The following is a 25,934-nucleotide window of genomic DNA, read 5'->3' on the forward strand; positions in this document are numbered from 1 at the left end:
GTGAGAAGGGTGGAAGGTGATTTGAGGGGGAGGATGAAGAGGGAGGAGAGGAAGTGGGGGAAGCATGCGGCGAGGAGAGGTGGAAAGGGGGTTTAGGGCTGGGAGTGTTAGAGTGAGTTTGGTAAGGGGATAGATTAGGGAAGGGGAGATAGGGAAAGGGTTAGGTATTGGTTAGGTATGACGGGGAGGGACGATGCTCCCCTGAGGTTTGTTTTTGTTTGGTGTTTGGTGATTTGGTTTTGTAAATATAAGTAATTAAGAATGAATGAGAGATATGATTTTGTAAAGTGTGAATGGTATTGATTTTAAATAAATTATTTTAACCACCTTTTTGGTTTACTTCCTGTCTTTAAGTTTGTTGTGGGTTTTTCTTTTGTTTGCCTCTTCTTGGACAGATTTAGTGGATCCATGGTGGGTGTCTTTTATGTCCCAGTTGTTGTCACTAGTCAAATTCCAGTGGACACCCCCATAGTGTCTTTCAGAGCCCCCCCTAAAAAAAGCCAATATTTTGGGTTGGATATTGCATTCAATTAATATTTTAATCAATGGAATTTCCTTAATGTTCATTATTCTTTCAGTTGTTAATCTTCTGTTTGTTGTGTACTAAATATTTTTGTTTGTATTCATTTTGTTTTTTTCCTGTGAAGCCATTGGGTTGCATCCATGTCTGAAATGTGCTGTATAAATAAAGCTTGATTTGATTTGAACATATTGCAAAACAAATTAACCTCATGACTGACAATCAACAGACTTAATTATTTCATTTAACCTTTATTTAACTAGGCAAGTCAGTTAAGAACAAATTCTTATTGACAATGATTGCCTACCAGGGAACAGTGCAGCCTTGTTCAGGGGCAGAACAACATATGTTTACCTTGTCAGCTTTAACCACTAGGCTACATGCATAACTAATGAGCACATATTTTAGTCCATCTTGGTACGAAAAACAGTATCAATTCAGTGTATCTTCCACTATGTCAAAACTATGTTTCACTTTTCAACCAAACCAATGCATTTCTTGAAACTGAAAAGTTTTGAAAATCAACAATCCGTTAAAGGATTCAACAACTGTAAACTGAAACAAACAATTGGATCAAACAGATCAATCCCACTGGACATTAGGTTTCATTCAGACCCTGCAGGGCTTAGATTAAGCCAGGACTAGTTAAACTAGGACATTTTAAGAAGCTTTCCTGAACGTGGCTTAAATTAGGCTTAGTCTGTCGGAGACTGGAGTCAGGTAAGTAAGCCTAAATGAGGACACCTGGGTTAAGCCTGATTAGGTTCAGTATGAACACCTGGGTTAATCTCGATTAGGTTCAGTAGTCTTCAGACGAAACAAAGGCAGAAGAAAAAATAATTTGTTTGAAAAAACACTCCTAAAGAAATGTTGTCAAAACATTCACTTATTGAAGGTAAAAAACACACTGCTGTGTGAACAAGCAGGTTGGGCTGCAATTTGCTGTGAATTCAATGTAAATGTTACCACAAGAAGAGTACAACAACTTCAGGTGAGATATCCACATTATCAGGATTACAAGAAGAAAGTACAACTAGTGGTATATAGCCCTTCGTACATCAGCTGATATCTCAAAGTGTTGTACAGAAACCCAGCCTTAAACCCCAAACAGCAAGCAATGCAGGTGTAGAAGCACGGTGGCAAGGAAAAACTCCCTAGAAAGGCCAAAACCTAGGAAGAAACCTAGAGAGGAACCAGGCTATGTGGGGTGGCCAGTCCTCTTCTGGCTGTGCCGGGTGGAGATTATAACAGAACATGGCCAAGCTGTTCAAATGTTCATAAATGACCAGCATGGTCCAATAATAATAAGGCAGAACAGTTGAAACTGGAGTAGCAGCACGGCCAGGTGGACTGGGGACAGCAAGGAGTCATCATGTCAGGTAGTCCTGAGGCATGGTCCTAGGGCTCAGGTCCTCCGAGAGAGAGAAAGAAAGAGAGAATTGGAGAGCACACTTAAATTCACACAGGACACTGAATAGGACAGGAGAAGTACTCCAGATATAACAAACTGACCCTAGTCCCCCGACACAAACTACTGCAGCATAAATACTGGAGGCTGAGACAGGAGGGGTCAGGAGACACTGTGGCCCCAACCGAGGACACCCCTGGACAGGGCCAAACAGGAAGGATATAACCCCACCCACTTTGCCAAAGCACAGCCCCCACACCACTAGAGGGATATCTTCAACCACCAACTTACCATCCTGAGACAAGGCCGAGTATAGCCCACAAAGATCTTCACCACGGCACAACCCAAGGGGGGGGGGGAGAGTGACTCAGCCCCTGTAATAGGGTTAGAGGCAGAGAATCCCAGTGGAAAGAGGGGAACCGGCCAGGCAGTGACAGCAAGGGTGGTTCGTTGCTCCAGAGCCTTTCCGTTCACCTTCCCACTCCTGGGCCAGACTACACTCAATCATATGACCCACTGAAGAGATGAGTCTTTAGTAAAGACTTAAAGGTTGAGACCGAGTTTGCATCTCTTACATGGGTAGGCAGACCGTTCCATAAAAATTGAGCCCTATAGGAGAAAGCCCTGCCTCCATCTGTTGGCTTAGAAATTCTAGGGACAATTAGGAGGCCTGCTTTTTGTGACCGTAGCGTACGTGTAGGTATGTACGGCAGGACCAAATCAGAGAGATGGGTAGGAGCAAGCCCATGTAATGCTTTGTAGGTTAGCAGTAAAACCTTGAAATCAGTCCTTGCCTTGACAGGAAGCCAGTGTAGGGAGGCTCGCACTGGAGTAATATGATCAAATTTTTTGGTTCTAGTCAGGATTCTAGCAGCCGTATTTAGCACTAACTGAAGTTTATTTAGTGCTTTATCCGGGTAGCCAGAAAGTAGAGTATTGCAGTAGTCTAACCTAGAAGTGACAAAAGCATGGATTAATTTTTCTGCATCATTTTTGGACAGAAAGTTTGATTTTTGCAATGTTACGTAGATGGAAAAAAGCTGTCCTTGAAATGGTCTTGATATGTTCTTCAAAAGAGAGATCAGGGTCCAGAGTAACGCAGAGGTCGTTCACAGTTTTATTTGAGACGACTGTACAACCATTAAGATTAATTGTCAGAATCAACAGATGATCTCTTTGTTTCTTGGGACCTAGAACAAGCATCTCTGTTTTGTCCGAGTTTAAAAGTAGAAAGTTTGCAGCCATCAACTTCCTTATGTCTGAAACACATTCTTCTAGCGAGGGCAATTGTGGGGATTCACCATGTTTCATTGAAATGTACAGCTGTGTGTCATCCGCATAGCAGTGAAAGTTAACATTATGTTTTCGAATGACATCCCCAAGAGGTTAAATATATAGTGAAAACAATAGTGGTCCTAAAACGAAACATTGAGGAACACTGAAATTTACAGTTGATTTGTCAGAGGACAAACCATTCACAGAGGCAAACATATCTTTCTGACAGATAAGCTCTAAACCAGGCCAGAACTTGTCCGTGTAGACCAATTTGGGTTTCCAATCTCTCCAAAAGAATGTGGTGATCGATGGTATCAAAAGCAGCACTAAAGTCTAGGAGCACGAGGACAGATGCAGAGCCTCGGTCTGATGCCCTTAAAAGGTAATTTACCACCTTCACAAGTGCAGTCTCAGTGCTATGATGGGGTCTAAAACCAGACTGAAGCATTTCGTATACGTTGTTTGTCCTCAGGAAGGCAGTGAGTTGCTGCGCAACAGCCTTTTCTAACATTTTTGAGAGGTATGGAAGATTCGATATAGGCCAATAGTTTTTTATATTTTCTGGGTCAAGGTTTGGCCTTTTCAAGAGAGGCTTTATTACTGCCACTTTTAGTGAGTTTGGTACACATCCGGTGGATAGAGAGCCGTTTATTATGTTCAACATAGGAGGGCCAAGCACAGGAAGCAGCTCTTTCAGTAGTTTAGTTGGAATAGGGTCCAGTATGCAGTTTGAAGGTTTAGAGGCCATGATTATTTTCATCATTGTGTCAAGAGATATAGTACTAAAACACTTGAGTGTCTCTCTTGATCCTAGGTCCTGGCAGAGTTGTGCAGACTCACGACAATGGAGCTTTGAAGGAATACGCAGATTTAAAGAGGAGTCCGTAATTTGCTTACTAATAAACATGATCTTTTCCTCAAAGAAGTTCATGAATTTATCACTGCTGAAGTGAAAGCCATCCTCTCTTGGGGAATGCTGCTTTATGAAAATGGAATTTCGGATTGTTCTTATATTCCTCAATTAAGTTAGAAAAATAGGATGATCGAGCAGCAGTAAGGGCTCTTCGGTACTGCACGGTACCGACTTTCCAAGCTAGTCAGAAGACTTCCAGTTTGGTGTGGCGCCATTTCCGTTCCAAAATTTCTGGAAGCTTGCTTCAGAGCTCGGGTATTTTCTGTGTACCAGGAAGCTAGTTTCTTATGAGAAATGTTTTTAGTTTTTAGGGGTGCAACTGCATCTAGGGTATTGCGCAAGGTTAAATTGAGTTCCTCAGTTAGGTGGTTAACTTATTTTTTTCTGGAAGGACATCAAGGAATCTTTGTGTTGTCTGTGAATTTATAGCATGACTTTTTTTGTTCCTTGGTTGGGGTCTGAGCAGATTATTTGTTGCAATTGTAAACGTAATAAAATGGTCGTCCGATAGTCCAGGATTATGAGGAAAAACATTAAGATCCACAACATTTATTCCATGGGACAAAACTAGGTCCAGAGTATGACTGTGACAGTGAGTGGGTCCAGAGACATGTTGGACAAAACCCACTGAGTCGATGATGGCTCCGAAAGCCTTTTGGAGTGGGTCTGTGGACTTTCCATGTGAATATTAAAGTCACCAAAGATTAGAATATTATCTGCTATGACTACAAGGTCCGATAGGAATTCAGGGAACTCAATGAGGAACGCTGTATATGGCCCAGGAGGCCTGTAGCTATAAAAAGTGATTGAGTAGGCTGCATAGATTTCATGACTAGAAGCTCAAAAGGCGAAAACGTCTTTTTTTTTTGTAAATTGAAATCAGCTATCGTAAATGTTAGCATCACCTCCGCCTTTGCGGGATGCACGGGGGATATGGTCACTAGTGTAGCCAGGAGGTGAGGCCTCATTTAACACAGTAAATTCATCAGGCTTAAGCCATGTTTCAGTCAGGCCAATCACATCAAGATTATGATCAGTGATTAGTTCATTGACTATAATTGCCTTTGAAGTAAGGGATCTAACATTAAGTAGCCCTATTTTGAGATTTGAGGTATCATGATCTCTTTCAATAATGACAGGAATGGAGGAGGTCTTTATCCTAGTGAGATTGCTAAGGCGAACACCGCCATGTTTAGTTTTGCCCAACCTAGGTCGAGGCACAGACACGGTCTCAAAGGGGATAGCTGAGCTGACTACACTGACTGTGCTAGTGGCAGACTCCACAATGCTGGCAGGCTGGCTAACAGCCTGCTGCCTGGCCTGCACCCTATTTCATTGTGGAGCTAGAGGAGTTAGAGCCCTGTCTATGTTGGTAGATAAGATGAGAGCACCCCTCCAGGTAGGAGGGAGTCCGTCACTCCTCAGCTGGTCAGGCTTGGTCCCGTTTGTGGGTGAGTCCCAGAAAGAGGGCCAATTATCTACAAATTCTATCTTTTGGGAGGGGCAGAAAACTGTTTCCAACCAGCGATTGAGTTGTGAGACTCTGCTGTAGAGCTCATCTCTCCCCCTAACTGGGAGGGGGCCAGAGACAATTACTTGATGCCAGAGACAATTACTTGATGCCGACACATCTTTCTAGCTGATTTATACGCTGAAGCTATGTTGCGCTTGGTGATCTCTGACTGTTTCATCCGAACATCGTTGGTGCCGATGTGGATAACAATATCTCTATACTATCTACACTAGCCAGTTTTAGCTTTAGCCAGCACCATCTTCAGATTATCAGGATTACAAGAAGAAACAACAACTAGAGGTGAGATATCTGCATTACTTTCAGGATTACAAGAATAAACAACAACTAGAGGTGAGATATCTGCATTATAATTATTATTAATAATTAATAATAATTATTTTATTATTATTTCTCAAATTCATATGTTTGTGACATCACTTCTATTATTAAATTATCTCTGCCTTTTTATAGACTCTGTGGAAAAACCTTAATCAAACTGTCTTTAAAAAGAAAGAAAGCAGAGAGATTTACTACCGGTGGTGGACCACCAAAACAACACAACACTGATGAACTGAGTGACTTCTGGAATAATAGAGCAGCAGCAACCTCTGGATGGTATACCGGATGATGACCAACCTCTGGATGGTATACCGGATGATGACCAACCTCTGGATGGTATACCGGATAATGACCAACCTCTGGATGGTATATACCAGATGACCATTTGGACAGATCAGATGAAGGACTGAGCACAAATTGTACATATACAAACTCACTGTGTACTGGCTCTTATAACCAGACAGTAAATTGGTTACTTCCTTTGGTAAATATATTCCTCTGTCTGTGTCAATCTTTATTCTTCTCCATTCTTAGAAGCATGAGTTTATTTGTGCTTCTAACCGTGTTCTTTTTCCAGATGAAAGGAATGTTACTATGTAGTAACTATTTGTAGACCATGTTACTATGTAGTAACTATTAGAAGACCATGTTACTATATAGTAACTATTAGTAGACCATGTTACTATATAGTAACTATTAGTAGACCATGTTACTGTGTAGTAACTATTAGACCATATTACTGTGTAGTAACTATTAGTAGACCATGTTTCTCATCCTAATATCCACTGTCACCAAGTAGTTGTCCACTATGTTGTCTTCTCTGAAACTGAGACCAATGAAGAGTTGAGGGAAATCCTTCAATCCTGAGTTGCACCTTTCCAACGGGCAGCAATGTTTGAGAACTCTCAATGAGGAGTGCATCCACCCTAAACATTGATGGAAAACCAGTTGTTATGGTTACGGTACTCCTCAGCATCAGGAGTTGATGGACACTTGCTGGGAACATGACATGCATCTCACCAGCCAATCACTTCTGGGAACTGCCCATATTCATAGAATTGCACTTTATAGATGGCTTGACCAGCAGCATCAGGAAACTTGATGTAAAGACTCCTCGGTTCACAAATGGCCCTGCAGACTTTGAACAATTAAACACACAGTTGCTTCACTGGAACCACACAAATCACCAGTTTCACAATGAAAGATTCCAGATGCCTAAAACCGCAAAGTGATCAGAAGTTGGAGAGAATTGGGTGAAGGCCTTCCTCTTTGAGACAAGAGAGGAAATTCTAGGCTCAAGCAGAGATATTATCTCCAATGCATTTTCTTTGTACATAGGAAAGCGGTCTCAAAGTAATGTAATGGATGACTCCTATCCACCAGTACTGGTCTGACCTCTGTAGTGCATGTTGGTCTTCATTTAGACATTCCAAATAGTCCAGGCTCCCTCACAAACAGCACAAAGCAGAAGTTAAACCCGCCTCTTTGAAAGATTCATTTAAGCTTCCATTTAGTCCTAAAGTAGCTCTAATCTGCCCTCTTGCAATCAGCTTTGTTGAGTCCAGAACAGGCTAAATCTACCACTATTTAAAGAGAAGTCTGTGCAAGTCGCTTTGAGATAAGACAGCTCAAACAAACATTTTAGTCTGGGACTAACCTTAAGATTAGCTGGGAAACCGGCCCTGAATGTCTTATATGACTAAATGTGTTTGTGTTGCAGGGCCAGTCAAGAAATGGAACTGCAAGGCCACAGGACATGACATAAGCAGAGCTGTGGGAGACCCCCTCAAGCCTCTGGTAGAGCCGGGGGTGGTGTTTTACCACTCCACCACACCTTCAGCAGGCTGGAAAAGTGAGATTGATCCGTTTGATCCATTTAAAAAAAATGCAGTTCTCAGTAATTGAATCCTTTGACGTATTGTTGATTTCAACATTTTCCATCTTCAACAAATGCACTGAATCTATACTGTTTTTCATACTAAGATGGAGCAAGAGTTTGTTGATTGGTTCCATTTATTTTGCAATATGTTCAAACCAAGCATTAATTAAACAGCACATTTCACAGAAAAAAAATGAATAAAACCATACACAGCAAACAAGAATAACTGAAAGACTAATGAACGTTTCAAGGAAATGCCTTTGATTAACAAGAACTGGATGCTACAACCCAAAATATAAGCTTGTTTTACTACATTGTTAGTTGTTACATTTCCCAGCAAGAAAACCAGAAATGTCACTTAAATAGAAAAGGGAACTAACAAAGTCACTGACAACAGAAACAGGTGGGATTTTAGGAGGGATACCGAATGACACTATGGGGGTGTCCACTGAAAGTTGACTAGTAACAACAACTGAGACCTAAAAGACACCCACTAATTCTGACCAAGAAGAGGCAAACAAAAGAAAAACCCACACCAAAATTAAAGACCGGAAGCAAACCAAAAAGGTGGAGCAACTAAAAGTGTTGACTCTCCACATCTATCAAGACAACTGGAGCACTGGGCCAGACACTCTTAAATAGAACCTGGACCAGGTCAGGTGAAACACCTTCCCACTAACGAGATGGACAAGCCAGCACAGAAGTAACACATACTGACTAACGAGGTGACACCAATCAGTGCGTGCTACGTCCTAACTAGCTGGACGTGCTAGCGAAGTGACACCAATCAGTGCACTGAAGACACATTTCAGTTGAACGCATTCAGTTGTACAGACTAGGTATCTCCCTTTCCTACGTGCTAAAGTCCAACCTCAAAACATAAATGGAAAAACGAAAGCCTGTAACACTTTACCCCTTAAAACAACAAATATATCCTATATTGTTGTTGGAAAAGTTTGCGCACCACCAACAGAAAATAACTTCCATTTCACATATTCTACTACAATTACTTCACCTTCTACAATATAAACATGGTGTCTACAGGCTGTCAACAATTAAAAAAACATTTATCGTATCTTTTCCTTTCTATAGAATCCTTAAACTCACTTGCTTCGAGAACTCTCGTCCCCTAAAAAGGAGCCCAAACTAAACTCATCTCCAATACGGAAAAACTTGCAGTCAACATAAATTGTGATGCACCGGCTCAAAGCAAAACAAAACTTTTTTACTGCCCACCCTTGAGACAATCAGCAACCAAATACTCCTTCTACAATGTTAAAACCTCCTACATTGTGACATCATTAAAATACTCATTCTACAATGTTTGATATCATGAAAAAACTCCTTCATGCATGTTTTCTGATGTTTAATCAGATATCTTATATCAGAGTATCACAGCTACAAGGTTTTTCTCCTGTATGTGTTCTCTGGTGTGATATCAGGTGGCTTGACTGAGTAAAACTTTTCCCACATTGAGTACAGCTATAAGGTTTCTCTCCTGTGTGTGTTCTCTGGTGTGCTATCAAGTGGCTTGACTGAGTAAAATGCTTCCCACATTGATCACAGCTATAGGGTTTATCTCCTGTGTGTGTTCTCTGGTGTTTCTTCAGATGGCTAGATTGAACAAAACTCTTCCCACATTGAGTACAGCAATAGGGTTTCTCTCCTGTGTGTGTTCTCTGGTGTATCTTCACTTCCCCAGATTGAACAAAACTCTTCCCACATTGAGTACAGCTATACGGTTTCTCTCCTGTGTGTGTTCTCTGGTGTTTCTTCAGATGGCTCGATTGAACAAAACACTTCCCACATTGAGTACAGCTATAAGGTTTCTCTCCTGTGTGTCTTCTCTGGTGTATCTTCAGATGGCTAGATGTTAAAAAAAACTTCCCACATTGAGTACAACTATAGGGGTTCTCTCCTTTGTGTATTCTCTGGTGAAGAGTCAGATTGCTCGACCTTGCAAAACTCTTCCCACATTCATCACATCTATATGATTTCTCTCCTGTGTGTTTTCTCTGGTGTGATATCAGGCTGCTTCGCTGAGTAAAACTCTTCCCACATTGATCACAGATATAAGGTTTCTCTCCTGTGTGTGTTCTCTGGTGAAGAGTCAGATTGCTCGACCTTGCAAAACTCTTCCCACATTCATCACAGCTGTACGGTTTCTCTCCTGTGTGTATTCTCTGGTGTGATATTAGTGTGCATAGCTGAGTAAAACTCTTCCCACATTGATCACAGCTATAAGGTTTCTCTCCTGTGTGTATTCTCTGGTGTGATATTAGGTTGCATAGCTGAGTAAAACTCTTCCCACATTGAGTACAGCAATAAGGTTTCTCTAAAGTGTGGATTCTCTGATGAATTTTAATGCCTGCTGATGAGGTAAATCTTTTCCCACAGTCAGAGCAGCAATGAGATTTCTTTCCCGTGGGTCTCTGCTGGTGTTTCTTGAGGAGTTCTGATCTGGAGAGACTCTTCTCTGCCTTGTCAGCATCATGAGGTTGTTGAGGCTCCCAAGAGGACCCATGGTAGACAGTTCTCTCTCCTGTGTGAATGAAAAAGTCATAGAGATGGTTAAAGGCCCACAACAGCAGAAATCCACTGTAAAAGGTGATGTACAACATCATGGCTACGCTGTTGGCAACAATTGACTTCTGTAAGGAATGTAATGATTATTTGACATTTGTCTTAAAAGGAACAATAGTCATATTTTGTCTTGTTTTCAAATTAGTAGTAACATCCAAGTTTGTAGACTAGAAATAAGTTATTAGTGTTGTTGAAACTAAGCAGTGTGCCAGATGACTTTTGGTCTCCAATATAGGCCGCTTTCTGTGTTTGCTAAAATTGTATGCAGTATATCTGCCTGGAGCAAAAATGGTGAGCAAAGATTTTCGTTTTTCACAATGTATTCTGAATGGGGGAAACTCAGGGGAGTAACCTCCATTTCCAGGTTGCTAATGAATGCATTTCACGCTACTTTGGATTATAATTGTCAGGCTCTTTTGAATGTCCTGCTTAATATAATGTTTGTGTACATCATCGAAAATCAACCGCTTTGTACTTTAAAAACACTTCAACCAGTAAAATGCTCTTTGGCTTTTTCATCAGCCTGACAATGAGAGTTTGTACACTGTTTGCCAAATTGGCAGTTTGCATAGATCTACTGTAGGACCCATAATTTCACCTAACAATAACATAGACCTACTGTAGGACCCATAACTTCACTTAACAACAAATATAGGAAAAAAGCTCTGTGTTGTACAATAGCCTATCCATCAAGGGAAAGTGCTCTACACATTATGAGCCAAGTATCTCTGTGTGCAGACCAACGAGACCCTACAGTAAATCAAGCAGACAATAACATTATAAACAACAATTTGTTAGGGATGTTGGATCCAACGTGGAACATGGCATAAATGTCTTGACCAGACTAATGAATGGAGAAGCACTTGGGTTGTTGTTGCATGTCGTGATGTTTCTCATTTGACTGGCATTCAGAAAATGATTTCCTGGATCCTCTGATGATAGTTGAACACGTGACTGTAACTAAACAGCTACAGTATTAAGAATTGTGTAATTATTGAAGAACTGCGTTAATGACAGTATCGATTTGAGTGTTGTCAATAAAGCTACTATTTAAACTATATATATTTAACCAGGTAGGCTAGATGAGAACAAGTTCTCAACTGCAACCTGGCCAAGATAAAGCAAAGCAGTGTGACAAAAACAACACAGAGTTACAAGTGAGAAACAAAAGTACAGTCAATAACACAATATAAAAATCTATAGACAGTGTGTGCAAATGGAGTACGAAGGTAAGGCAATAAATAGGCCATAGTAGCAAAGTATTAAACAATTTAACATATTAACCTCTTGGAACTCTAGGGGCAGTATTTCATTTTTGGATAAAAAAACGTTCCCGTTTTAAACAAGATATTTTGTCACGAAAAGATGCTCGACTATGCATATAATTGACAGCTTTGGAAAGAAAACACTGACGTTTCCAAAACTGCAAAGATATTATCTGTGAGTGCCACAGAACTGATGCTACAGGCGAAACCAAGATGAATCTTCAAACAGGAAATGAGCAGCATGTGATGACAGTGTTGTTAACAAAAGTCTAAGCTTGAGAGCAAATATATTTATTTCATTTCATTTGCGATTTTCATGAATAGTTAACGTTGCGTTATGCTAAATGAGCTTGAGGCTATAAATAGGATCCCGGATACGGGATTGCTCGTCGCATGAAGTTAACGAGTGATAGATGTGCAAGTAGAAATACTGGTGTGCAAAAGAGCAAAAAAAAATCAATAAAAACATGGGGATGAGGTAGGCAGTTGGATGAGCTATCAGCAATCGGTCGGTAAGCTGGTCAAATAGCTGATTCTTAAAGTTAGTGAGGGAGATATGTCTCCAACTTCAGCGATTCGTTCCAGTCATTGGCAGCAGAGAACTGAAAGGAAATGCGGCCAAAGTAGGTGTTGGCCTTGGGGATAGCCAGTGAGATATACCTCCAGGAGCACGTGCTATGGGTGGGTGTTGCTATGGTGACCAGTGAGCTGAGTGAAGGCGGCCAAGCAAAGACTTATAGATGACCTAGACCCAGTTGGTTTGGCGGCGAACACGTAGCGAGGGCCAGCCGACGAAAGCATACAGGTCCTAGTGGTGGGTGGTATATGGGGCTTTGGTAACAAAATGGATGGCACTGTGATAAACTTCATCCAGTTTGCTGAGTAGAGTGTTGGAGGCTATTTTGAAAATGACATCGCCAAAGTCAAGGATCGGTAGGATAAGTTTTACGAGGGTATGTTTGGCAGCGTGAGTAAAGATAGTTTTGAATCGAAATAGGAAGACATAATTTTGGATTGGAAATGCTTGTCTGGAAGGAGAGTTTAGTCTAGCCAAACACCTAGGTATTTATAGTTGTCCACATATTCTAAGTTAGAACCATCCAGAGTAGTGGTGGGGTGCGGGCAGCGATCGGTTGAAGAGCATACATTTAGTTTTGCTAGCGTTTAAGAGCAGTTGGAAGCCACGGATGGAGTGTTGAATGGCACTGAAGCTCGTTTGGAGGTTTGTTAACACAGTGTCCAAAGAAGGGCCAGATGTATACAGAATGGTGTCATCTGCGTAGAGGTAGATCAAGGAATCATCTGCAGCAAGAGCAACATCGTTGGTATATACAAAGAAAAGAGTCGGTCTGAGAATTGAACCCTGTGGTACCTCCAAAGAGACTGCCAGAGGTCCGGACAACAGGCCCTCCGATTTGACACACTGAACTCTGTCTGAGAAGTAGTTGGTGAACCAGGCGAGTCAGTCATTTGAAAAACGAAGGCTGTTGAGTCTGCCGATAAGAATAAGGTGATTGACAAAGTCAAAAGCCATGGCTAGGTTGATGAAGACGGCTGCACAGTACTGTCTTTTATCAATAGCTGTTACATCGTTTAGTACCTTGAGCGTGGCTGAGGTGCACCCGTGACCAGCTCGGAAACTGGATTGCACAGCGGAGAAGGTATGGTGGGATTAAAAATGGTCAGTGATCTATTTGTTAACCTCTAGCGTCGAGCAATCCCGTATCCGGGAGCGTAATCATAGCCTCAAGCTCATTAGCATAACGCAACGTTAACTATTCATGAAAATCGCAAATGAAATTAAATAAATATATTGGCTCACAAGCTTAGCCTTTTGTTAACAACACTGTCATCTCATATTTTCAAAATATGCTTTTCAACCATAGCTACACAAGCATTTGTGTAAGAGTATTGATAGCTAGCATAGCATTAAGCCTAGCATTCAGCAGGCAACATTTTCACAAAAACAAGAAAAGCATTCAAATAAAATAATTTACCTTTGAAGAACTTTGGATGTTTTCAATGAGGAGACTCTCAAATAGCAAATGTTCAGTTTTTCCAAAAATATTATTTGTGTAGGAGAAATCACTCCGTTTTGTTCATCACGTTTGGCTAAGAAAAACCCCTGAAAATTCAGTCATAACAACGCCAAACCTTTTTCAAAATTAACTCCATAATATCGACAGAAACATGGCAAACGTTGTTTAGAATCAATCCTCAAGGTGTTTTTCACATATCTATTCGATGATAAATCATTCGTGGCAGTTGCCTTTCTCCTCTGAACCTAATGGAAAAGTGGACGCAGCTGGAGATTGCGCAATAATTTCGACGGAGGACCCCAAGCGGACACCTGGTAAATGTAGTCTCTTATGGTCAATCTTCCAATGATATGCCTACAAATACGTCACAATCCTGCAGACACCTTGGGGAAACGACAGAAAGTGTAGGCTCATTCCTGGCGCATTCACAGCCATATAAGAAGACATTGGAACACAGCGCATTCAAAATCTGGGGCATTTCCTGTATGAAATTTCATCTTGGTTTCGCCTGTAGCATTAGTTCTGGGGCACTCACAGACAATATCTTTGCAGTTTTGGAAACGTCAGAGTGTTTTCATTCCAAAGCTGTCAATTATATGCATAGTCGAGCATCTTTTCGTGACAAAATATCTTGTTTAAAACGGGAACGTTTTTTTATCCAAAAATTAAAAGAGCAACCCCTATATCGAAGAAGTTAACTTGATTTTAGAATGGCAGGGCGGGATGGATATAGTTCTGTAATAGTTTGGGTCTACAGTGCCACCCACTTTAAAGAGGGGGATGACCACGGAAGCGTTCCAATCTTTAGGAATCTCGGACGATACGAAAGAGGTTCAACAGACTAGTAATAGGGGTTGCCACAATGGCGGAGGATAATTTTAGAAAGAGAGGGTCCAGATTGTCTAGCCACAGCTGATTTGTACGGGTCCAGGTTGCTACTCTTTCAGAACATCAGCTATCTGGATTTTGGTGAAGGAGAAGCTGGGGAGGCTTGGGGAAGTAGTTGCAGGGCGTGGGGAGCTGTTGGCCAGGGTTGGGGTAGCCAGGAGGAAAGCATGGCCAGCCGTAGAGAAATGCTGGTTGAAATTCTCGATTATCGTGGAGTTATCGGTGGTGACAGTGTTTCCTAGCCTCAGAGCTACAGGATTAAAATTTCTGTTTGAAAAAGCTAGCCTTTGCTTTCCTAACTAACTCACTAAAGACCCGACTTCTCTGAAAAGTTGCATATCGCAGAGAGTATTCAATGTTTTTGTGCTGGTCGAGGGCAGTCAGGTCTGGAGTGAACCAAGGGCTATATCTGTTCTTAGTTATACATTTTTGAAAGGGCGTGCTTATTTAAGGTGGTGAGGAAATTACAATTAAAGAACAACCAGGCACCCCCTACTGACAGGATGAGGTCAATATCCTTCCAGGATACCCGGGCCAGGTCGATTAGAAAGGCCTGCTTGCAGAAGTGTTTTAGGGAGCGTTTGACAATGATGAGGGGTAGTCGTTTGACCGCGGACCCCTAACGGATGCAGGCAATGAGGCAGTGATCGCTGAGATCCTGATTGAAAACAGCAGAGGTGTATTTGGAGGGCAAGTTGGTCAGGTAATATCTATGAGGGTGCCCATGTTTACAGATTTAGGGCTTTACCTGGTGGGTTCCTTGATAATTTGTGTGAGATTGAGGGCATCTAGCTTGGATTGTAGGACGGCTAGGGTGTTAACCTCACTAGGGTAGGGGGCACTATTTTCACCTCCGGATGAAAAGCAAACTTGGTAGATTTGGATAGAAAACACAGTTTACAAAACTGTTAAAATAATGTCTGTGAGAATAACAGAATTTATATGACAGGCAAAAACCTGAGAAAAATCCATCCAGGAAGTGGAATTTTTATATTGTTGTAGTTTTCCATTGAATGACTATACAGATTCAATTGACTTAGGACTCAAATTGCACTTCCTGTGGCATCCACTAGATGTCAGTCTTTAGAAATGGTTTCAGGCTTGTATTCTGAAAAATGAGTATAAGACCACTCTGAATGAGTGGACTATTCAGTGTCCCAGAGATTTTTCATGTGTGAGACCGAGAGAGCGACTTTCTTGTTTACCTTTTATATTGACGACGTTATTGTCCGGTTGAAATATTATCTATTATTTAGGCTAAAAACAACCTGAGGATTGATTATAAACATCGTTTGACATGTTTCTACGAACTTTACTGATACTTTTCTGATTTTTCGTCTGGCTGTTGTGATTGCTTTGGAGCCTGTGGATTACTGAACAAAACAAAACATGTGAACCAAACAGAGGTTTTTGGATATAAAGAGACTTTATTGAACAAAACTAACATTTATTGAGTAAATGGGAGTCTTGTGAGGGCAACAATATGAAGATCATCAAAGTGATTAATTCTATTGCTATTTCTGACTTGTGTAACTCCTCTACTTGGCTGGTAACTGTTTGTAATGATTTGTCTGCTGGGCGCTGATCTCAGATAATTGCATGGTATGCTTTCGCCTTAAGCTTTTTTTTTAAATCTGACACCATGGTTGGATTAACAAGAAGTTAATCTTTAAACCGATGTATAACACTTGTATGTTTCATTAATTTTTATCATAAGTATTTCTGTTTTTGAATTTGGCGCTCTGCAATTTCACTGGATGTTGGCTATGTGGGATGGTAGCGTCCCAAACCCCCTTGAGAGGTTAAGCATATCGCAGTTTCGGTCACCTAACGGAACAAACTCTGAAGATAGATGGGGGGCAATAAATTCACATATGGTGTCCAGGGCACAGCTGGGAGCTTAGGGGAGTCTATAACAGGCGGCAACAGGGAGAGACTTATTTCTGGAGAAAATAATTTTTTAAATGAGAAGCTCGAACTGTTTGGGCATGGACCTGGAAAGTATGATAGACATTTGCAGGCCATCCTCTGCAGTAGATTGCAACTCCTCCCCCCTTTGGCAGTTCTAACTTGACCGAAAATGTTGAAGATGGGGATGGAAATTTCAGAATTTTTGGTGGCCTTCCAAAGCCAGGATTCAGACACAGCAAGGACATCAAGGTTGGCGGAGTGTGCTAAAGCAGTGAGTAAAACAAACTTAGGGAGGAGGCATCTGTTAACATGCATGAAACCAAGGCTTTTATGGTTACAGAAGTCAACAAATGAGAGAGCCTGGGGACACGCAGGGTCTGGGTTAACCTCTACATCACCCGAGGAACAGAGGAGTAGGATGAGGGTACGGCTAAAGGCTATCAGAACTGGTCGTCTAGTGTGTTGTGAACAGAGAATAAAAGGAGCAGATTTCTGGGCGTGGCAGGACAGATTCAAGGCATTATGTACGGAGAGGGGTATGGTAGGATGCGTGTACAGTAGAGGTAAACCTAGACATAGTGACGATAAGGGGTCAGTTATGCTAGGTGAGGTCACTGCATGTGTGGGAGGTGGGACAAATGAGTTCTCTGAGGCATGTTGAGTGGGACTAGGGGCTATACAGTAAAACAAAAACAATGATAACTACCCTACACAAGAGTATACAAGGATTATTGATATTAGAGAGACATAAAGCAAGGCATAAAGCAATCACGTGTCGATTGGGAGAGCTTGCTAAGACAACGGGTAAGACAACAGTTAATCAGCTAAAACAACAACAGGTAAAATGGCGATGAATGGGCAGAGAGGGTCAGTTAACGACACCCAGGGCCTGAGTTCGAGCCTGGGGCCGACAGTTCAACAAAATGGAGAACCGTGATTAATGAACAGTCCAGCAGACATCAGCTATGTAGCCAAGTGATCATAGGGTCCAGTGAACAGCAATATATGAACCAGGGTAGTTAGGTAGTCATTACTACGCAAGAGGTATTGTAGCTGGAGTAATTTTGTTTGCTAGCCGGTAGATGCACCTGGCTCGAGGCTAACTGGTGCTAGCTTCAGGACAAGGGCGTTAGCCACTATAGCAAATCCATATACAGCAAATTAAACTGTTTCAGGAAAATGTACATATGAAAATCATAACTGGCACACAGATTGGTAGAAATGGTCAGATAAATTGACCCTCCAACTGGAAAAGGTTGCTGACTGCTGGTGTAGTCTATTACTGAAAATTTCAGGAGCAGAACAGCAGAATTGATGAAGTCCAGCAGCAGAGGGGGGACTCCCTCTGGTCGGGGTCACGTCGACGACCCGGCTCCCTCTGGTCGGGGTCACGTCGACGACCCGGCTCCCTCTGGTCGGGGTCACGTCGACGACCCGGCTCCCTCTGGTCGGGGTCACGTCGACGACCCGGCTCCCTCTGGTCGGGGTCACGTCGACGACCCGGCTCCCTCTGGTCGGGGTCACGTCGACCCGGCTCCCCCGGGGTCACGTCCCCCGGCTCCCTCTGGTCGGGGTCACGTCGACGACCCGGCTCCCTCTGGTCGGGTCACGTCGACGACCCGGCTCCCTCTGGTCGGGTCACGTCGACGACCCGGCTCCCTCTGGTCGGGTCACGTCGACGACCCGGCTCCCTCTGGTCGGGTCTCGTTGACGACTGGCTCCCTCTAGTCATTTGTGTGTATAATTTATTTAATCAAACAGCGTGCTTAAAGCATCAGACAGGTTCAGTACATATAGATTTTATAAAAAACACATGGTAGAAAGAAAATGACTCTTGGTTGACCAATATGTATTTTAGTTGGGGACAGCACTGGAACATGAGTCTGGGGCTCTCAAGTGGCACAGCAGATACTGCATCTCAGTGCTTGAGGTGTCACTGCAGACACCCTGGTCCAAATCCAGGCTGTATCACAAACGGCCGTGGTTGGGAGTCCCATAGGGGGGCACACAATTGGCCCAGCGTCGTCTGGGGTAGGCAATCATTGTAAATAAGAATTTGTTCTTAACTGACTTGCCTAGTTAAATAAAGGTTACATTTAAAAAAATAAAAAATAGTGTTTCATGACAAACCATTTTTTTTTATCCGCCAAGGCACCAACTTTGAGAAGGGTTTAAAACAAAGGTTTCAAACCAATTTATGAATGTAATTGAATCTAGGTATGTCTTGCCTTTAATGTAAGGGCATGAAAAAATATTGGCTGAATATCATACAATGACGTATCAACCGCTCTAATAATTTGACCCCCACAGGAAATCTACACGGGCAATGATAGAACATACTATATAGCCTAGAAACCTGGTTAAACTATCATTATGACATCATGGATGAATTCTAGAATATACTATATAGCCGAGAAACCTGGTTAAACTATCATTATGACATCATGGATGGCCAGTCCTTGTATTCATAGTGTAGTGAATTCTGTGGGTAGCCCTGAGCTGAACTCAAACCTGGGTCCAGCGACTGTCAAGCCAACACCTTATAACTGTTACGCCAAGATGTCTGAACTTCTTGACGAGGTCGCTAGGTGTTAGGTTACAGTTGCTACAATAGCTCTCTCTATGAATGTGAGAGTGGTTACACTTCTCCTTCTCCCATCCCTCAACTGTTTACCAAACCAAGTCTCTGGACAGCCATTTTGTTGCCGTTTAAAAAACCCACACAACCCAGCAATCTGCAGTTCAAACAATAACAAATCTGTCATTCCACCACTGTTCTGGTAATAACATGATTATGGGGTTGGAGAAATGTAACTACAGACAGACAGACCTATGGATGCAAGGACTGACCATCCATGATATCAACATTATAGTATTAACCATGTTGAGGCGATACAGTGTTGATTTACATTGTTTCTAACCATTATAGTAAAAAAAAACTTTGGGGGGGTTCTGATGGGGTACAACAGTTGAACTAAGCTCATGAGGCATGTGTTATACGTGTTATATTCTTCAAGAATCAATGGCTATAAATAAATAATTTAAAAGTCACAATATGGATGTAGCATTTGCAGATTTCTGCTTTAACACCTAACATCAGTTCAACTGCAGAGTTTGTGCCTCTGTTTTTAAGACAGTACTTACTAGTGTTAATCAGGGAACGGTTTCTCAAAACCATCTTATGGCTTAATTCATCGTTAGAACCATTGGATGCCTTAAGATGCGTTTGGGAAACCGGGCCCAGATATCCAGTTTCCTCCTCTTCTTCCTCCTCCTTTTTCGATGTAACAGTCATCTCCTCCTCCTCTTTCACTCCATAAACTGCTTCATCCTCTCCTTTTACTGTAAGATCCTCCTCCTCTGTCACTCTGAACAGGTCTTCCTCTTCTTTCACAGTAACGGCCTCACCCTCTACTTCTTGTTTTACTGTGATATCCTCCTCTTCATTAGAAGGAGAGTAGCTTAGTGACCGCATGGTCGAGGATGTTAGCTAGGCTAATGCTAACTTAACCAGACCGCTAGCTGAATAATAACAACAACGCCGTAAATATGAAATTAAATCGGATAACTAACCAAGACGACAGAAGTGGGTTTAAAACGCAGTGGCTAATATACACTAAAGCGATATATTGGTTCGGCTATTTTGTCTAGCAGGCTACTGAGGTGTCTGACGAACTATTGTTGCTGCTGTTGAAATAAGATTTCCGTCCACTAGATTAGACGTCACACTAGCAGCATAACCATACATTCCCACACAGCCATCTGCTGATTGGAGTGGGTAACGCAGTTGAGTAAAATGTATGTAAAATGTTATTTCCAGACAAAACGTTAAAGGGTAGGAATCAGGGACGTCACTAGAATTAAAATATTCATTAGCCCCCCCCAAATAAATCAATATCAGTCAATATATTTTTTCTGTGAATTATTTTTTTTCGTCAACCGTTCCATCGCATCTAAACGTTCTACCGGACCGGTAGAACGCTGCTGCACCAGAGACTAGTGCCTTACTTTCATGGACCGGGGGAGGCTGCTGCACTCGTGACTGTTAGACTTTCATCAGCAAAGATGGCGGACAGAAATACTCGGGGAGAGGGGTACCCCTACACAGAACTGGACAGAAATGTAAAGGATTATAACGTCAGTAAAAAACATGTACAGTTGACAGGAATGTTCGTTAATGTAGAGACAAACTTTGATGCATTTTTTAAAATCATAGTTCATTACGAAAATCGCGATTTAGCAGTTAGCTTTACGTTAAGTTGGCTAGCTTTATGGGTGTTGTGACATGAGTATGAAATTGTAATCCTGGTTGTTTTAGTGACTCCTGAAACAACCAGCAAACCAGGTTGTCGTTTTGTGAAACAGTGGATGTATAGAATCTAGCTGAAGAATTTACTGCAAATTGAATGTACAATTTTGTAAGCTTTCCTTGCTGATATTTGCCATTGCAGATAGATGACATCACGTAGCTATATTGTCGTGGAAATATTTTTGGAAATAAAAATATTTATTTTCAAAACAGCTTGAATGACATTAATGAAGCCTATGGATTGAGTAGAATATAATATCATGTTGTACAAAGGATGCAAGTCGTATATACATGTAGTTATTACCATGCATGAGATCCCCACATTGTAGCCTGTACATTTAATATATTCACTGATCATGTACTCTACCTTGGCAAATAAAGGTGCAGTTTAGGTATGAATGTCTTTGAGATTATTTTTCAGTCATATCCAATACCAGGAGTATCAAATTCCAGTCTTTGAATGATGCTGTGTCTGCATGTATGTATTACAATTATACACTTCAACAGTGTTTACCAATCTTGGTCCTGGGACATCAATGGTTACACATTGGAACTAATAGACTAGAAACAGGATTTAACTAGTTAATTCATATATACAGAAATATAATGTTAAAAACCACTACACTACACTTCCTATGCATCATCTAAATACTCTAACACCGGTTCATCTCAACATCTTAATGCCCTACATCTGCATTGATCTGATAAACACAGGATAGGTGGAGTATTTCATCACATTACACTTCATTTCAACCAGTAGAGAATGTGAAACACTTTATTGAAAAGCTCATTATCCAAGTGTTATCAATACAAGTTCAATCTGTACTTCAATGCGAATCTGTTGTGAATTATAAAAACAGAGGAAGAAAGAGGAGATGGTGGGAGAGGTGTAAAAGACAGAAAGGGAAAGAGGTAAACACATAGGAGCAGGGAAGGCAGCTAAATATTCTCTCAGTTCATCACAATTACATAACAGTGTCTCTCGTCAGCCCAAAGGTTGTCTTAAAAGCAGGTGAGGTGGCGATGATGGGACTGGGGGTTGGCATCCTCTCACAACAAAACATATCTGCAGATGAGAGACAAATGGACAGAGAGAGCATGTTTAAGCCTTGTGTTTTTAGTTTTTATTCTGACATTGTTAGTCATCAATCAGGAGGTGAAATGCAAAACTGACCTGGGATCATTAACTCTGGGAATACTGCATCTATCTGTATTTCAATGTAAAGCATATCTTTAATACTTCCTGTATAATATAAACTGACCTTGGATCATTAACTCTGGGACTACTGCATCTATCTGTATTTCAATGTAAAGCATCTCTTTCATAATACTTCCTGTTGACCTGACCAAGTGACCTCTCACCTCTGATCATGCTGTGTCCTCTATGTAGCCAGTTCAGATGAAGGAGGGGTTCACCAACACAGCTGATATAACCTAGAGGATTTAGGGAGAAGGGGAGAGAGGGATGAAGTGAAGGAGAGAGAATGTTATTGAGAAAATAAGGTAGTTAAAGTGACAGTGTTCAACAGGAATCTGTGTGTGTGGCCTCACCTGGTGTCCACACCACATTAAGTGTCTGCAGAGCACTTTATGCTGAAAAACATGAACCGTCCCACAAGGACAAACAATTTAGCTAGTTAGTTATAGAAGTAATGAAGTGTCTTACTATTCTTCACGGTAACCTTCACACACCTGAATTCCTCCAGTAGGCAGTCCCAGATGACCCTGGTCACCCAACCTTGCAGTGCCCTACACGGTAACTGTAGGCAATAGTTTTGAAGGAATCTCCAGTTACAAGGTATCTGTAGGAATATGGAAGACACTGTAATTATTAGACTGTTACATCACCAGGTCATTGTGGATTACTAAAGTATAATATCCCTGATAACAAATCATGACAACATTGGATTGATAGATGCATGGACACACATATGTACATGTGTAGCATGTGACAATAACAGGATCATATCAAGGATAGCATCACAAATAAATACATAAATACTACTCGAAGCTTGATGATGAGTTGATAATTTGAATCAGCTGTGCAGTGCTTAGGCAAAAACAACAATGTGCCTCTTTGAGTCCCCAGGACTGAGAACCACTGCTCTTCATTGGGACCTCTTCGTATGTAGACTGGCTTTCATAGCGCTCTTTATCTGAGGACAGAAAACCTCACAAGAAACAGACTTCATTCTAGTCAAATTACACCACATTGAATATTTTGGTCCTATTATCTCCGTCTTCACTTCTAGGGCCAGGAACTACACAAAAGTACCTGCCCTATCCAGAATAGCCTCCTCTCTCACTGACAGTTGGGGCTGCTATCCTTTCACCCTCCTCCATGGCTGTTAGCTAGCTACCTACAAATGCATTTGGAGTTTGTTTTTTACAGTGATAAATACATCAAGATAGCGAGCTAATATGAAGTTAGGTAGCTGGTGATATTTAATTCACTTACCTAGCTACAGTGCCTTGCGAAAGTATTCGGCCCCCTTGAACTTTGCAACCTTTTGCCACATTTCAGGCTTCAAACATAAAGATATAAAACTGTATTTTTTTGTGAAGAATCAACAACAAGTGGGACACAATCATGAAGTGGAACGACATTTATTGGATATTTCAAACTTTTTTAACAAATCAAAAACTGAAAAATTGGGCGTGCAAAATTATTCAGCCCCTTTACTTTCAGTGCAGCAAACTCTCTCCAGAAGTTCAGTGAGGATCTCTGAATGATCCAATGTTGACCTAAATGACTAATGATGATAAATCCAATCCAAGTCTCCGTATAAATGCATCTGCACTGTGATAGTCTCAGAGGTCCGTTAAAAGCGCAGAGAGCATCATGAAGAACAAGGAACACACCAGGCAGGTCCGAGATACTGTTGTGAAGAAATTTAAAGCCGGATTTGGATACAAAAAGATTTCACAAGGCACTGTATCTATACAGTATTTGAAGTTGTCTAGATAGCTCATTTAGCAGCTCATTTGAGTTAGCCTGCACTGTAGCTAGTTAGCTAATAATATAATCGTTTTTTTCCATTTTCAAAATCTATTTACTTACTTACTTGAATAGGTTCTCCCAGAAATGTGGACAACTGGAAACAGAGCAGCAAAGTTCATCACCAGAGGTTTTTACAGGATATTACTATTGAACTATGTACCCATTTAATAACCAGACCTTCATACAAACTTGCTCTGCTGAATTATTGACAGAGTCATAACGGGCGGCCTAAACGGCATCACGTCCATCTGCTGACTGGACGAGGTTGAGGAAAATGTAGATTTTAGTTTAGGAAGCATTCATTTTTCTCACCAGTGTAACAACACAGTGTGGTTAAAGACTTAGTAACTTAGTTTTTATTATGAACACAAATACAACAACAAAAAACAGAAATATACAAACAAGAGTACATTAACCTAACAAACAGGGGTATTACATATCAAGTTTCATTTTCAATTTGTGAAATACTTTCATGGTGCGTATTGCTTTTTTGTTTTTACATTTACTGATCACTTCAAAATAATATTTACATTTTATCTTAAATCATGTGAAGAGGGGTTTGTCCACTTCATTTTATGGACAAAGAATCTTCCATGAAAGATAAATAAATGAACAATGAAAGTTAAATCAGGGTCCATATCATTTGGACAAATAAAACATAATATCAGATTAGCATTAATAGTTGTTTATTTTAAAATAAAATCTTCTGACATGAGAGGCGTCCCCAAGAAAATGGTCAAGAGTCTCTGGGTCACAATCACAAAATACACATTTGTTATCAATAGCTATTTTAAATTGTGTATAATAAAGGTCTTTACAGGGTAGATTCTATGAATGAGTTTGTATGATATTTCCTTCACCTTACTAGATAGACAATATTTACCAGACAACAACGAGACTTGTTCCAGTTCACTTGTCCAAGGGCTGCATTCCAGTTCACTTGTTCTAGGGCTGCATTTCATTTAACTTGTCCTAGGGCTGCATTCCAGGTCACTTGTCCTAGGGCTGCATTCCATTTCACTTGTCCTAGGGCTGCATTCCAGTACACTTGTCCTAGGTCTGCATTCCAGTTTTCTTGTCCTAGGGCTGCAATCCAGTTCGCTTGTCCTAGGGCTGCATTCCAGTTCACTTGTCCTAGGGCTGCATTCCAGTACACTTGTCCTAGGGCTGCATTCCAGTTCACTTGTCCTAGGGCTGCATTCCACAACACTTGTCCTAGGGCTGCATTCCACTACCTTGTCCTATGGCTGCATTCAACTCACTTGTCCTAGGACTGCATTCCAGACACTTGTCCTAGGGCTGCATTCCAGTTCACTTGTCCTAGGGCTGCATTCCAGTTTACTTGTCCTAGGGCAGCATTTCAGTTCACTTGTCCTAGGGATGCATTCCATTTCACTTATCCTAGGGCTGCATTCCAGGTCACTTGAACTCGGGTTGCATTCCAGTTCACTTGTCCTAGGGCTGCATTCCAGTTCAAGTCTCCTAGGGCTGCATTCCAAGTCACTTGTCCTATGGCTGCAATTCCAGTCACTTGTCCTAGGGTTGCATTCCAGTTCATTTGTTCTAGGGCTGCATTCCAGGTCACTTGACAGAGGGCTGCATTCCAGTTCATATGTTCTTGGGCTGCATTCCATTTCACTTGTGCTAGGGCTGCATTTCAGATCACTTGTTCTATGGCTGCATTCCTGTTTACTTGTGCTAGTGCTGCATTCCAGTAGACTTGTCCTATGGCTGCATTCCAGTTCACTTGTTCTAGGGCTGCATTCCAGTTCACATGTTCTGGGGCTGCATTCCAGGTCACAGTTTCTAGGGCAACATTCCAGTTCCCTTGTTCTATGCCTTCATTCCAGTTCACTTGTCCTAGGGTTGCATTCCAGTGCACTTGTCTTCGGGCTGCATTCCTGTTCACTTGTCCTAAGGCTGCATTCCAGGTCAATTGTCCTAGGGCTGCATGTCAGTTCACTTGTCCTTGGGCTGCATTCAGGGTCACTTGTCCTAGGGCTGCATTCCAGTTCACTTGTTCTTGGGCTGCATTCCAGTTCACTTGTCCTATGGCTGCATTCCAGTTCACTTGTCCGAGGGCTACATTCC

General features: G+C 41.5%; 1 protein-coding gene across 1 annotated transcript; it reads right to left on the minus strand.

Moving 5' to 3' along the window:
- Nucleotides 1–7,969: 7,969 nt before the first annotated feature.
- LOC135521332 (zinc finger protein 501-like) lies at nt 7,970–20,232 on the minus strand. Its single transcript, XM_064947251.1, has 2 exons — nt 19,678–20,232; nt 7,970–10,389 (listed from the first exon to the last, which is right to left on the minus strand). The coding sequence occupies exons 1-2, from the start codon at nt 20,006–20,008 to the stop codon at nt 9,227–9,229; spliced, it is 1,494 nt and encodes a 497-aa protein (XP_064803323.1). The 5' UTR covers nt 20,009–20,232; the 3' UTR covers nt 7,970–9,226.
- Between the last annotated feature and the right edge of the window lie 5,702 nt (nt 20,233–25,934).

This window comes from Oncorhynchus masou, chromosome 4, assembly GCF_036934945.1.
Source record: "Oncorhynchus masou masou isolate Uvic2021 chromosome 4, UVic_Omas_1.1, whole genome shotgun sequence".
In the NCBI taxonomy this organism is placed as follows: domain Eukaryota; kingdom Metazoa; phylum Chordata; class Actinopteri; order Salmoniformes; family Salmonidae; genus Oncorhynchus; species Oncorhynchus masou.

Excerpts from the sequence above, each read along its gene's own strand:
- LOC135521332 (XM_064947251.1), bottom strand. The coding sequence starts at position 20,008 with ATGCGGTCACTAAGCTACTCTCCTTCTAATGAAGAGGAGGATATCACA. Across the intron at positions 10,390-19,677 it reads CCGTTCCCTGATTAACACTA|GAGAGAGAACTGTCTACCAT; the intron begins GTAAGTACTGTC and ends TCATTCACACAG.